The 14,850-nt window shown below is 49.0% G+C and overlaps 1 protein-coding gene across 1 annotated transcript in view; it reads right to left on the bottom strand.

Moving 5' to 3' along the window:
- The window catches only part of UBR4 (ubiquitin protein ligase E3 component n-recognin 4), a 103,213-nt gene that overhangs the window by 80,558 nt on the left and 7,805 nt on the right, over window positions 1–14,850 (bottom strand). Inside the window, 16 exon segments of the mRNA XM_018558168.1 lie at window positions 775–860; window positions 949–1,108; window positions 1,205–1,389; window positions 3,710–3,798; window positions 4,619–4,779; window positions 5,189–5,288; window positions 6,738–6,925; window positions 7,169–7,228; window positions 7,312–7,436; window positions 8,419–8,543; window positions 9,738–9,879; window positions 11,588–11,687; window positions 13,291–13,431; window positions 13,433–13,561; window positions 14,533–14,636; window positions 14,784–14,844. Of these exon segments, the coding sequence (XP_018413670.1) occupies window positions 775–860; window positions 949–1,108; window positions 1,205–1,389; window positions 3,710–3,798; window positions 4,619–4,779; window positions 5,189–5,288; window positions 6,738–6,925; window positions 7,169–7,228; window positions 7,312–7,436; window positions 8,419–8,543; window positions 9,738–9,879; window positions 11,588–11,687; window positions 13,291–13,431; window positions 13,433–13,561; window positions 14,533–14,636; window positions 14,784–14,844 (1,956 nt within the window).

Genomic DNA, 14,850 nt, shown 5'->3' with positions numbered 1-14,850 from the left:
CCTGGGCTGGCTGACCCAGGCCTCAGTGGTTTCTACAGCCTCAATTGTAGATATTAGGTGCTTCAGGTCAGAGAGGATGCTTTAGATTTCAGCTTTGTTAATGGTTTCTCTAGGCCAGGGGTAGCAAAACCTCCGGCCCTCCAGCTGTGGTGAAACTACAAATCCCATGATGCATCTCTCTTGAGGAGTCATGTCTGAGAATCTTGCAATGCCTCATGGGATTTGTAGTTCCACCCACAGCTGGAGGCCCGGAGGTTTGCTAGCCCTGCTATAGGCCCTTGAAAAGGTTTAAAAATGTGCATGTGAATGGCTGCTGTGGCCCGTCTTCCTCATCCCCTTCACCTGAGGAGTGGGGGCTTCTGTCTGCCCCTCCAGGGATGCTTGCGTGCTCAGCAAAGGCTGCCAGGGGATCTGTGGTGATTTTTTTCCCCCCGCTTCCCTTCCTCTGGTCCCGGGGCTGCCCTGGATTGAGACCTGGTCTGCTTTGCTATACTGTGGCCCTCTACAGTGAGGTACTGTCATACTGAGCCTGACAACGCAGCTTTTGGGGTACCAGAGGGAGAGGCTTTCCCAATAGCGATTGTGGGTGCTTCTAGTTGACTGTTGCGGATGGCCGTGGTGGAGACAGATAGAGCGTATGGCCGGGTGCTGGAGTGGCTCTCCGCCATCACAGTCCAGCCACACCACCCTAGCAAGTTTACTTTTGTTTGAACTTGACTAACAGCTTTGTAATCAATGACTGCAGAGAACACAAAGAGAGTGCCATCAAATTACCTGCAATGTTGGGGACTGAAGATCAGAAGTCACTAGGCAATGATTAAACTGGTACAAGGCCACGGCGAAATCCTCATCGGATGAAGCTGGATACAAAATATACACGTCTGAGTAAAACCAAAACAAAATGGCAGAGACAACATTCCAGCGCAGGACCACCCTGAGAGCACCCACCTTTCAGACCATCCTTGTCCACGTCTTTTATGATGCAGGCCAGGGTGGACATGTGCTGTTCCGTCAGCGACACGCTCAGGTAGTTTCGGATGAAATTGCTGCGGGAACTCAGCATGCAGGAAGTGATGAAATGTAAGGTATTGGAAGCAAGGCTGAGAAACTGAAAGACGAGAAGAAGAGGAGATGTGTTAGAAATGTTACCACAGACGTGGACACAAAATGGCAGCCGAGGCCGTCGTATCGGGACCGTCCATACCAGCTCCGGGTCCTTGCGGCTGGCCAGGATGTTGCCGTTTCCTGCAGAGCTTTGTTTGCTCGGGCTCTTGGCTCTGGGGGAGCTCTCAAGAGGCGGAGGGGGTGGAGGTGGAGGGGGAACCTTCTCTTTGGTGGGGGAGATGGTCTCTTCAAACCACTGTCCAAGGATCGGCTCGCTGTCATCATCTGCAAAACATCATATCGTTATTGTAAAGCCAAACTGCTAAAATGAGCCATTGAAACACACACACAGGCTTTCCTGTCAAAGGTTTGTCATTCTTGTCAGCCAATTTTGGGAAGCAAGCAAAAGTAGGGAATGGAGGGTTTCTAGAGAGGTATAAAGGCAAAAACATATATATTACAGAGAGAGACAGAGAGAGACAGAGAGAGACAGAGAGAGACAGAGAGAGACAGAGAGAGACAGAGAGAGACAGAGAGAGACAGAGAGAGACAGAGAGAGACAGAGAGAGACAGAGAGAGACAGAGAGAGACAGAGAGAGACAGAGAGAGACAGAGAGAGACAGAGAGAGACGAGAGAGACAGAGAGACGAGAGAGAGACGAGAGAGACAGAGAGACGAGAGACAGAGAGAGACGAGAGACAGAGAGAGACGAGACAGAGACGAGAGAGAGAGACAGAGACAGAGAGAGACAGAGACAGAGAGAGACGAGAGACAGAGAGAGACGAGAGACAGAGAGAGACGAGAGACAGAGAGAGACGAGAGACAGAGAGAGACGAGAGACAGAGAGAGACGAGAGACAGAGAGAGACGAGAGACAGAGAGAGACGAGAGACAGAGAGAGACGAGAGACAGAGAGAGACGAGAGACAGAGAGAGACGAGAGACAGAGAGAGACGAGAGACAGAGAGAGACGAGAGACAGAGAGAGACGAGAGACAGAGAGAGACGAGAGACAGAGAGAGACGAGAGACAGAGAGAGACGAGAGACAGAGAGAGACGAGAGACAGAGAGAGACGAGAGACAGAGAGAGACGAGAGACAGAGAGAGACGAGAGACAGAGAGAGACGAGAGACAGAGAGAGACGAGAGACAGAGAGAGACGAGAGACAGAGAGAGACGAGAGACAGAGAGAGACGAGAGACAGAGAGAGACGAGAGACAGAGAGAGACGAGAGACAGAGAGAGACGAGAGACAGAGAGAGACGAGAGACAGAGAGAGACGAGAGACAGAGAGAGACGAGAGACAGAGAGAGACGAGAGACAGAGAGAGACGAGAGACAGAGAGAGACGAGAGACAGAGAGAGACGAGAGACAGAGAGAGACGAGAGACAGAGAGAGACGAGAGACAGAGAGAGACGAGAGACAGAGAGAGACGAGAGACAGAGAGAGACGAGAGACAGAGAGAGACGAGAGACAGAGAGAGACAGAGAGAGACGAGAGACAGAGAGACGAGAGGCGAGAGAGAGACGAGAGAGAGAGAGACGAGAGAGAGAGACGAGAGAGAGAGACGAGAGAGAGAGACGAGAGAGAGAGACGAGAGAGAGACGAGAGAGAGAAGGGGGTAAGGAGGGGAGAGAGAGAGAGGAGAGGAGGTACAGAAAGAGAAGAGGTGGGGGTACTGGAAGCGGAGAAGAGAGAGAGAACATGAGATGTAAGCGAGAGAGAGAGAGAGAGAGATCTATAGATATATCCATCTATAAATATATCTATAAAAACACATATCAAAAGTTTATTGTACATAAAATGAATAGTTAAAAATGAATCCAATACATGGAAACTGTATTGCTATCCATGAGTTGTTTGGGTTTGCATATGCCCAGTGAACGCATTTTCAGTCCATACATGTAGGTTTATGCAGTCAGGATAGTGGAGCTATCCTTCATATAATGTCCAAATGATTGTCTAGCCTGATTGATTCAGCCTGACGCGTTTCGCCAATGGCTTCTTCAGGGAAATCAGTGTATATATTGATCTCGTTAGTGATCCAGGTAGAGATCTGACATGTCCTCCACCAGCCATTTTTGGGACACACAACCAGGTCACAACTAACTCCCGTTTATCATTACTGCTTCCCAGTTCAATGAGGAGGAAGAGAAGAGACACAGGAAGCTGAATTGCTGAACCAGAAAAATGAATTTCCTTATAATTAAATGAATGCCCCCCCCCCCTCCCCCCCGTCTGGCTGTGCGGTGTGTATAAAGCACAGGACAGGCTGTAAAGAATTACAGATCTGTTAGTAAGTAAAGCAGTAAATGTATTTTGATTGTGTATTAAGGAGTTCGCCTGGAGCTCCATTGTAATCAGCATTTTCTCTTTTGTTAGGTGGGGTGGACCGGGATTCCCCTTTAAAACTGTGTGGAACCCTAAAAAGGTCTCTTCCAACCCCCCCTGGAACATCCACGACAGGCTAAACTTGGCTTTTCAGCTGAGCTAACAATATCACGGGCTTATCCAAGTCCTCGATATACTCCTATAAATAATCCAAGTCACACGAAGAGACAAGAATTTCCCTGCCGAGTCACCGCCACCGCACGGAAATAGATGTATTACCTTGACTGCTGTCTTCCTCGGTGCTGCTGAAGTCATCTTCGTAATAAGTGTTGGAGTCGGTGGAGGCGCTGGCATCGCTGCTCACGGATCTACCCAAGCCCATTCACCTGGCCGCTTCTAGTACCTACCCAAGCCCATTCACCTGGCCGCTTCCAGTACCTACCCAAGCCCATTCACCTGGCCACCTCTAGTACCTACCCAAGCCCATTCACCTGGCCACCACTAGTACCTACCCAAGCCCATTCACCTGGCTGCTTCTAGTACCTACCCAAGCCCATTCACCTGGCCACCTCTATTACCTACCCAAGCCCATTCACCTGGCCTCTTCTAGTACCTACCCAAGCCCATTCACCTGGCCACTTCTAGTACCTACCCAAGCCCATTTCACCTGGCCACTTCTAGTAGCTACCCAAGCCCATTCACCTGGCCACCACTGGTACCTACCCAAGCCCATTCACCTGGCCGCTTCCAGTACCTACCCAAGCCAATTCACCTGGCCACCACTAGTACCTACCCAAGCCCATTCAGCTGGCCACCTCTAGTACCTACCCAAGCCCATTTCACCTGGCTGCTTCCAGCCTCTGACCAGCCAAACCACCTGGCCTATTCTAGTCTCCTTCCAGTTCATCTTCCTGGCCCCTCTCAGTCTCTACCCAGCCCATCCATATGGCTAGTCACCGTTTATGCCCAGCCCAACCAGCTGGCTTTTCCCAGTCTCTGCCCAGCCCATTTGCCTGGCCACTCCCTGTCTGTGCCCAGTCCATCGGCTTAGCGACACCCAGCCTATCAACCGCCAATCAACTGCCTAGGCAATACCTTCTCCCCACCCATACAGAACTGATACACCAAAGAAGTGGAGTGACATATGCGGGGGACTGCTCAGACATAAGATTTATACATTACATATACACATGGAAGCTGCGTCTCACCTTCCGATAAGATGTGGACAGGACTGTGAAGAGAAGATTGGTCAGTGGAATGGAGTCTATGAGTCGCTGTATTCTCTGGATCGGTGTGCTTTGTGCTGTAATGCCGAGTTCTGCAAGGGGTCCCTCAGTATCTGAGGCTTGCTGCAAGAAAAAAGGGACAGAAAGGATGAACAATGGCGCAGGAATAAAACCTTGCGAAGTGCAGAGTTAAAGTTCAACTGCCGACAGTTTTTTTTTTTTTGTTCTTATCTTTTAGATAGCAGGAACCTCTGGTAGGCTTTTATGATGTCTCGGTAGAGGAGATGCTCCTTCACTTCCTCATTCCCCGTCATAAGGACAGGATGTGAGGGAAATCTCCTCCAAATGCTAATGCAGAGAGTGAAAGAACACCGGCACAGGTCAGAGGTATACCCAATGGGGGCGTAAAGAGGAAAACAAAATAAAGATGCAATCATCCAGGGTAGATTGAGAGGTCAGGCTGTGCAGATATTAAAAGAAAACAGAACTGTAGAAGGGAGACAGAAATGGTAGACGGACATCGCCCAAATACCTTGTGTAAAGTCTCCACTTGCAGGTCTTGAAAGAGGGAGGTGAGCAATTTGATGGCGTGGTTCGCCAGTACGACAGACAAAACTCCAAATCCCTGGTGTCTGTGAAATAAATGAAAAGACTTCAGCTGGTCAGCACAATACAGGACATTTTTTACATCTATAAAAACCCGTCTTGTGTAAGAAATCACTATTTTGCAAATAAAACGTCAACTACAAAGGGGTCCTACAATGCTTCAGTGTGAACGTCTTCCAAATACACAATACCCCCCCTCTCCCCCGCTGCCTAGACCCGATGTACGACCTTGCCTGCACCGGGAAGGTGGGAAATGTCCCCCCACAAACTATATACACGCTCCCCGAGGACACTGTCGCTCTCCACGCGACCCTCCTCATTTGAAAACCTGTTTGTTGTCTGTAAGGCTTTGTACTGCAGACCTCATGAGATGAAAAATTGGACTTAAAACGACAAGTGTCATAGATAATTGTTGTGAATGTCATATATGTTGTTTATGTACCCCCAATTCCCTCTATGGATCAACCTATGTAACCCTGTTGATCATTGTTGTAATTATCTTCTGTAAAACACTTTAAATAAAACTTTATTGGAAAAAAAAAAAAAAAAAGTTCTAGCCGCCCTGTGAAAACAATAACTTTATTGGAAAAAAAAAAAAAAAAACTTCTAGCCGACCTGTGACAACGAGACTGTCACAGGTCGGCTCAGTAGATCGGGAAGTGAGCGAACACATACCGGCGTTTGCTTACTTCTCGATCTATCCCTGCAGAGAGCTGTGACTGTCAACTCACGGCTCCCTGCAGGGATTCCCCCCCCTCCCCTTTCCGATTCTCCAGCGCTGACTGGCGAAACGGGAGGAGGGCGGGATTCCGTGACAGGGGAGGGGCTGGATTCCCCCCTCCGATCCTCACGCGCTGACTGGCGGAACGGACGGGGGAGGGGGCGCGTACAGCTGGCTCTGCCTCTAGATAGACAGAGCCAGCTGTCAGTCACGCAGCTGGGCGGATCCCGGCACAATTGTCGGGATCCGCTTCAGTGTCTCTGTATACCGCGAGCTGTAGCTCCCTATATACTGAGCTTAGGGTGACGCTAGTTTGTGTCCTCCCGTGACCCTTAGGAGAACTATGGGGAAAAGCCCTAACCCCCATAGTTCTCCTTTAAGGTCCAGTAGCAGTGCTGCATGTGATAACTATACCAGCAAGCTGAAGATATAAAATGGCACTGTCTGTATGGGGGAGGGGGGATAATAAGAAAAAATAAATAAAAATAAACTTAAATGCAACACTTTAAAATGACGTAACAAAGAAAAATATTTGAGTTACGTTTTCTTGGAAGATTAAAAATTTGAATGGCGGCTTCATCTCATAATATTACAAGGGGTCTTTATAGGACAGTATTTACATACTGGGGGGGGACGGACGGACGGGGGGGAGGAGACTACAAATAAACCTGCATACACCAGGTTGTATCTAGCAAACCCCTTTGCCATCATAGAGCAGTACATGAAGTTATAATATGTGGGCTTTACCACCTACCCTTTGCCTGGGGCCAGTTTTGGGGAGCCGACCCCCTCTTTGGATCGAGTAATGTCTCGGACTCTAAGTGCTGCCAGGGGGTCTTTCTCCTTCCCTTTGTCTGCCAGGGCTGTGGGACTGAGGTTCAGGATTAGGTAGAGGCTGTTCACCAGACACCAGGCCCCCAGGAGCTGGAAGTTCTGATAATGCTGCAATAGAAGACCCGGGTTATGTAATGAACCAAAGAAACACAATAAAACATCAGATAAAACATTCTGCACAATCAAAATGAAGATTTACAGACTCCTCAGGTCTCCAAGTCATACATGTATAGCTTGCACTGAGTACCTGAAGGATGAGCACATACAACACACTTCTGACACTGACTCCCAATTATATTAAAGCTGCAATTAGGGTAACAGTTTGCACTAAAGTGCAGAAGCTCCGCTCACCTCTCCTCCGGCTCTCCTGGAGCTATTGATTGCTTGGCCTATCATCTCATAGATCTCCAACTGCAGGAAAGACATTACAATCAACACTGCTACCCCCAATACAAAGTGAAGTCACGTGACAGGAACAGGCCCCGCCCACTTACACATTTCTGCACGATGGTGGCGGCGTCGTTTTCGTAGTCATCCTCTTTGCAGCTTGTGGATCCGGTCCGAACCTGCTGCGTGCTGCCAACATGGAGGATCGCCATGCACGTGGCTACGCTCACACCTACGCACAACAGGAAGCGATGGTTAGAAAGGGAGACTAAAGCAAATCATCAACAGGTACATATCAGAAGTCATTTGTACAGACAAACAATGGAGGTCACCTCCAGACACTCTACACTTCTTGCATGTTGCTGCACCATTTAGGAGGATGGGACTACACTCATGGTAAGATCGATGTCAACTGATCTGTTACTGTCAGGGGAGTACGGCTGGGCCGTGAGCGGAGCCAAAGTCCGAGGTCAAGGTACACAGGGGAAATCCAAGAAGAGTAGTCAGGTCCAATACGGGTCGAGGCAGGCAGCTAGGTTAAGAAACGGAAGGGCAGGCCAAAGGGTCGGTAATAGGGAGTCCAAGCAAAGGGTAAGGAAGCGAGACGGGTCAAGGCACAGGGAGCTGGGAGATAACACCATAGGGGTAGAATAACTCAGCAATGAGCCAGGGCTCCGACTGGGCTTTCATACCCAGTGGGGAACCAAGACCACCCCCTGGCTGCTGAGGCAACCAGGAAGCTTCTCCATCCAGGAGCCAATAGCAAGAGAAAGGCAGAGGGTGTGTGCTGGGATCCTCCCCCAGCCAAGATCACACCTGACACCAGTGACACACCTGCGCCCCTGTGCATGCGCGCGCAGCCTGTCCACCACCCGCGAGCACGTGCCGCGTATGCGCACCCGCAACCCTGGCGCCAGGGATCCTGCCAGGAAGGGGAACCAGGGCCCTACGCCGCACATGGCAACCCTGAGGAGTGTCAAGACCCCTGGTACCCTGACAATTACTCTGTATGGGGTGACCTGATGTGGCAGGGCAGCTTTATACAGAACGAGAAAAAAAAAAAGACCATAATTAAATGATAAACTTGAAATTTTGGAAACAAGTTTATATTTAGGTGTTCTGTGCTGGCTGGTTTGAAGTTTTGTTGCATCTCTCCCACAATTCAGGTCTATCATTATGCTTAAAAGACCTGCCAACACTCAGTCTCCATTTACCTGCATACAAGCAGCTTAGGGCCAGAAGGGTGACGTCCTTGAGCCGAGGTGGAGTCAGCGGTTCCATAACAGGAAGGGACAAGGTATCCAGCGCCATCGTCACATCAATCACCAGTGAGTGAAAGCTACAGACAAAAGCACAGAAGCCAGGACCAACCATATATTATACAGGATTTATATAGCGCCAATAGTTTGTGCAGCGCTTTACAATATAAGGAAGACATTACAATCACAATACAATTCAAGACAAGATGGTAAGGAGGGCCCTGCCCCTGAGTGCTTATATATATATAGTAGTAAAGCATTCGAAGACACAGGCAACAGTTAGATTGTAAATAAACATTAAATCAAAGTAAATGATGTTTTACAATCCTGCAGAGCATTCCAGAGCCCTTTAAATCCGGGGCGCATTATACAAATACTGACACTTCCTGAAATGGAAGCTTTGCTCTGCACCTTCCCCAGCTCCCTATAGGTTAGAAAGGAATTTTTTTTTTTTACTTAGCATTAGGTATGCGCTGATACTAGTAACGGTATTGGTGCCAATACCGAGTATTGGGCGCCCAAATGCTCCGATGACTAGCCCGATACCCGAACTTCCAGAATCAGGAAGCTGGGCAGAGAGTCATTACACACAGCCCGGCATCCTGATTCCCGGCTCCATGCTCCCTCGTCACTTGGCGACGAAGGATCGTGGAGCCGGCTTCCCAGCCAATCAGGAAGCTGCCCGGTATCCTGACTGGTCGGGAAGGTGGAAAATAAGGAAGCCAGACTGAGTCATTACCAGCCCCCCAGCTTCCCGATTAGCCAGAAGGCCGGCTTCATGCTCCCTCGTCACCTGGTGATGAGGGAGCATGGAGCTGGCTTCCTGGCCAATCAGGAAGCCGGGCGCTGTGTAATGACTTGCCGCCTGGCTTCCTGATTGACCAAGAAGCCTGATTGACCAAGTAAGGACGCAAGTCATTAGCTTCCCCCCTGACTTCCAGTTTGACCAGAAAGCTGGCTCCATGCTTCCTCGTCAAGGAAGCATGGAGATGGCTTCCCTGCTAATCGGGAAGCCAGGTGGCGAGTCATTAGACGCTGCCCGACTTTCTTAATGGGACTTCCAGCATCGGTATCGGCGAATACCGGGAAAATAAAAAATCGGTACTCGTACCGAAAAACCGGTATCAGTGCATCCATCCAAAGGGCAAGATAAAATAGGATAACATCTGCAGACTGGTCTGTGTCCATCGTGATATTGACCATAATCTATCCTTTGACGTGCACACAGAGACCAGCCGCGTGACCCCTCGGATTCGCAGGGCCTGCGCTCTCACCCATTGCGGACGGCTGTGGCGTCTCCCACCGTCGCTGGCATGATGAAGAAAGAATTGGCGGAAACTGCGTCCTGGAAGCGGTTAATGTAGCGCAGGAAATACGGGAGGTTCAAACAGACTCTCAACAACTTCTCTGACCCGCCTGAAACAGACAATGAACCACAATGAGTTACTTATAACATAACGATGAGCTTAAAACTACGACCGTCCTCAATTCTACAAGAGTACGCCGAGGATTTATACCGGACGGGAAACGCTACAAATAAACCGTCCAACATTTCCTCTAACTAGAAGTAGTACTCAGATCTGTGCCTGAAATATTGTATTACAGGCAGTCCCCGGGTTATGAACAAGATAGGGACTGCAGGTTTGTTCTTAAAGTGACATTGAACCCTCAGATTTTTTTACATAAACCAATACCGTAATGTGCGCCTTACTGTAATCCATGGTAGTTTCCCTTCTCTTTGCTGCTCTTCCTTTTAAATCCTCATGTCTTCTTATGCTGGGGGATAACTTCCCTTTTCAGCTCAGGGCCTCTTCCTGTAGTGCTGGCTCAGGTTGCAAACCTACACACAGACACCATGTAACCATTCCTGAGACAAGGCAGTCTGCTGCCAAACAGAAGTTCTCCCCAAGCATGAGAACAGATACAGATTTAAAAGGAAGATCAGCAAAGAGAAGGGAAACAACCATGGATTACAGTGAGGCGCACATTACAGTATTGTTTCATGTTAAAAAATCTGAGGGTTTAATGTCACTTTAAATTGAATTTGTATGTAAGTTGGAACAGTTACATTTTTTTAGCCCCCAAATGTTTGTTTTTTTGGATAGCATATGGAAGGGTTAACCCCCCTGTAACGTTTGTTTTGCTGCGTGCGCCCCTGTTCAGAAGATTTCACTTCACTTTCTGTCCCTGTGGCAATTGGATTTTGAAAATTTTGGGTTGTCATGGAAACAAGGATTGGTGATAAAGCTTCAGTGGAGACATCTTTTTCCCCGTGATAACTCTTACAGGAGTGAATTCCCCTTCCTAGGGTTAGATTTCCTGTCACTTCCTGTTGTCTCAAGGACAGGAAGTGAGATTAAATCTTCCTGAGGATACAGACAGCAGCAAGAACCTCACAGTGACCCGGAAGAGGCGGGCACCCCTCGTCAGCACGTCTAAGAGACAACTTCCTGTAATGTACGTACAGTACTATGAACCAGACCCAAAAAGGTGGGCGCTCCTCGTTGGCATGAGCGTGGTAGCAACACAACTATCCCCGCTGTACAGTTATAGCCTCCGTATGTAAGGCCCCATTCACACTGAGCGATTTATCGCGCAATATCGCGGGTATTTACCGCGCGATATCGCTCTCCAATGCATGGCAATGGGGCTCTGTCCGTCGCTGTCGTGCGTCGCGACAGCAGGACACTTTTTGGAGCGGATTTTGCCACGATTCTAGTTTGCTCAATGCAAGCATTTGCGCGATATCGCGCGAGAAACCGTGCGACATTGCGCAAAATGCAAATCGCGCAACAAACGTGAGATTCGCGAATCGCTCAGTGTGAATGGGGCCTAAGTCTGATGTATGTAACTCGGGGACTGCCTGTATATGACATTTATACTGAACACTGTAAGCGGTGTCCTATATTTGGCTGCGGTCCAAGGCAGAATAGAGTTTGGTTCTTCCACCGACAAGTTCTCATGGAGATATTCTGTATTTATATTACACAAGTCAAAGTCTTTCCATGCTGGCAGGTTGCCTCCTGTCCTCGTATGTGATAAGAGACCCTAGACCTGGAACTGATGTAAACATCCAGTATGTGACGTTCTGTGTAACCTGAAGTGCTATATAAATAAATCTTACCCAGTTCCTGGAGATTGGCCACGTTCTGGGCTATGAAGATACTCTTTGTTTTAGCAGCGGACGCTTGATCAGAGGTTATGTCGTCTCCCTCAGACTCTACCTAAAGACATGGACCATGTTCATATAGCAGTATGGAACCAAGCAGTATGTAAACCCTAAATGGGGATGCACCGATACCACCGAGTGCAAGTACCGATACTCTTCAAGTACTTACCGATACCAATATCTTTTCTTTTTTTGTGTCATGTGACAGTTTTTCTAAAACAATACAGACTAATGATTTCAGGACAGTGGTGGAGGGCCAGGGCCACGTCGCAGACGCAAGCGCTGGACCCCTGGTAGTTCTGTTACTGACTCAAAGATGTAGAGGGACTACAAATCTCAGCAATACATTGTACATCAATGCAGAATACCACCAGGGATAGAGGGCTACAAATCCCAGCAATACATTATACATCAATGCAGAATACAACCAGGGATAGAGGACTACAAATCCCAACAATACATTGTACAGCAATGCAGAATACCACCCACTACAGAGGACTACAAATCCCAACAATACATTGTACAGCAATGCAGAAAACCACCCAGTACAGAGGACTACAAATTTCAGCAATACATTGTACAGCAATGCAGAATACAACCAGGGATAGAGGACTACAAATCCAAGCAATACATTATACAGCAATGCAGAATACTATGAAGCTACACACTCTGTCCTGGCATCCTGAAGTCTCCAGCAGAGGATCTCAGGAGGGCTATGCGGCTATCGGGGCATTTTCACAAGTACTCATGAAGTACTCCTGACAATGCCCAGCTCAATGCATCCCTGACCCTAATTATGAACTTATTTTCTACTTTTTGGTCTCCTAAATGTACCACTTCAAGTGGCACAACTACAACCATCATCATGCTTCTGGGGGTCATGCCTGTGGCTGCCCTAATCCTGCAATGCCTCATGGGACTTATTTTCCACAACAGCTGGAGTGCCGGGTTTGCCTGCCCCTGCTATACCCGCAGGTGAATTATATGACATTCCTGCGTTTAGACACACCCTAAAGGCGACTCCACACAAAAGGTATTTTCGGTTACAGTAAGCCGAATCATCACACAGCTTGTGTCCGTGAAGACAACATTGGGCTTCATAAGGGGCACAACTGATGACTCCAGAGGGGATTTCTCTCCACTGGAGCCCCGAGCATGTCACTAAATCTTTCCGCAATACTAAAGACCAGAAGCCTTGCTGCACTCCTTACCGAAACATCAGAGAAAGCCGTGCCAAAGGGCGGGTGCTCGTAGGGATCACGGACGGCGCCGTGAATGACACAGAAGAAAAAATGATGTCACCAGCACACCGTAAGAGTAATTAGCAAAAGTCCATTTAATGACACATTGCCATTCAATACAAGCGCTTTCCGGGCCTCAAGGGGTCCCCTTCATTCCGAGCCTGATAACGGGGACCCCTTCATTCCGAGCCTGATAACAAGGGCCCCTTCATTCCGAGCCTGATAACGGGGACCCCTTCATCATTCTAAATCTTTCTGCAATTCACAGCGCAAAACTAAAATATTACTCGTGTGGAGATTCATTCTAAGCAGCAACTTTAAACCCCCACGAGGAAAGTCTCCAACGTTACAGAACAAGTCCGGCCGACTGAACCCAACCTCTGACATTCTCTAACTAGACAATAGTACAAGGCTAACCTGTGTGTGCGATGGGGCGGCAGACGACGTGGCGCCTCGGGGGTTAAACACCGATGTCAGCTGATTGAGGAAGTTCATTTTCACCTCCTTCTGCCGCAGCTCAGGACTTAGGAGGACTGTGCTCTCCTTCTGATCCTCCACTGCCGGGGAAAACATACTTACTCTGGGGCAGTTTGGAGGATTTCATCATCGCGGTGAAGGTAATGATCTCGGTCCGGTCCAGTCGGCTTGTTCCGGTGCACAGACCTTTAATCAGAAGGATCAGGTGCTTCTAGAAAGACGGAACGGACACAAACAAATCAAAGCTGGAATCTGGCTGAACCACCTACACTGATTGTAACCAATATTGATCAAAGTTTAAAAAAGTGCGCCGTTTAGTTTTGTTGGGTATTTTTGTCTATGAATTGCATAAAACTTAATCATTTTTCTAGATAATATCACCAAAAGGAAGCTTTATTGTCCTTACAAAATGTGCCCCATTTCCTGGGGTGGGAGAGCTTCTTTAGTACCCCATTACCAGGGGATTGAAGGAATGGGAGGGGTTCCTCTGTGCCTCAATGCTTGGGGGTGACGGGGCTCCCTCAGTGCCCTGCTTCCTGGGTATAAAGGGGTGAAAGGACTCCCTTACAGCCCCATTTCCAGGAGGGGGTGTGAAGTGCCTAAACATTTGGGCTTGAAGGGGCTCCCTCAGTGCCCTGCTTCCTGGGTGTTAAGGGATGAGAGGACTCCCTCAGTGCCCCATTTTCTGGGGGGTGAAGGAATGGGAGGGGCTCCTCCGGGTCTCAATATTTGGGGTTTAAGGGGTTCCCTCAGTGCCCTGCTTCCTGAGTATAAAAGGGTGAGAGGACTCCCCCACAGCCGTATTTCCAAGGTGGGTGTAGGGGTGGGAGGACTCCCTCAGTGCCCCATTTCTAGGGTGATGAAGTGTCTCAATATGTGGGAGTGACGGGGCTCCCTCAGTGCCCAGCTTCCTGGGTGTAAAGGGGGTGAGAGGACTCCCTTACAGTCCTATTTCCAGGAGGGGGGAGGCGAAGTGCCTAAACATTTGGGCATGAAGGGGCTCCCTCAGTGCCCTGCTTCCTGGGTGTAAAGGGGTGAGAGGACTCCCTTACAGTCCTATTTCCAGGAGGGGGGAGGCGAAGTGCCTAAACATTTGGGCATGAAGGGGCTCCCTCAGTGCCCTGCTTCCTGGGTGTAAAGAGGGTGAGAGGACTCCCTTATAGTAATAAAGAGGAAACTGACCTGTGACACGGCACACGCCTCATCTGGGGTCTCCAGGCGCAGCAGGGAGAATTCGAGGAGGACTTTGCAGGCAGCAGCCACAGACTGCAGTTGGTTTCTAGGAACTGAAAGCAGAAAACAAGATTACTGGCCATCCAAAGCTGGGCAATGCATACAATGACCCCCTCCCCCCCTTCATCATTCCTCTGCCCCTCTCTGTCATCAGGGGGGCGGTGAGGCCCGTGACACCCAGCATGGGGGGGGACACTTACTCTGGTTGCACACTGTTGTGATGTAGTGAGTAGACAGGGCCACAAAGGACGAGTAGAACGGCTCGTA

This window comes from Nanorana parkeri, unplaced genomic scaffold (assembly GCF_000935625.1).
Source record: "Nanorana parkeri isolate BGI_ZX_2015 unplaced genomic scaffold, ASM93562v1 scaffold323, whole genome shotgun sequence".
Classification (NCBI taxonomy): Eukaryota; Metazoa; Chordata; class Amphibia; order Anura; family Dicroglossidae; genus Nanorana; species Nanorana parkeri.
Note: the sequence above shows the minus strand (reverse complement) of the source record. Positions and strands in the feature narration are given on the sequence as shown.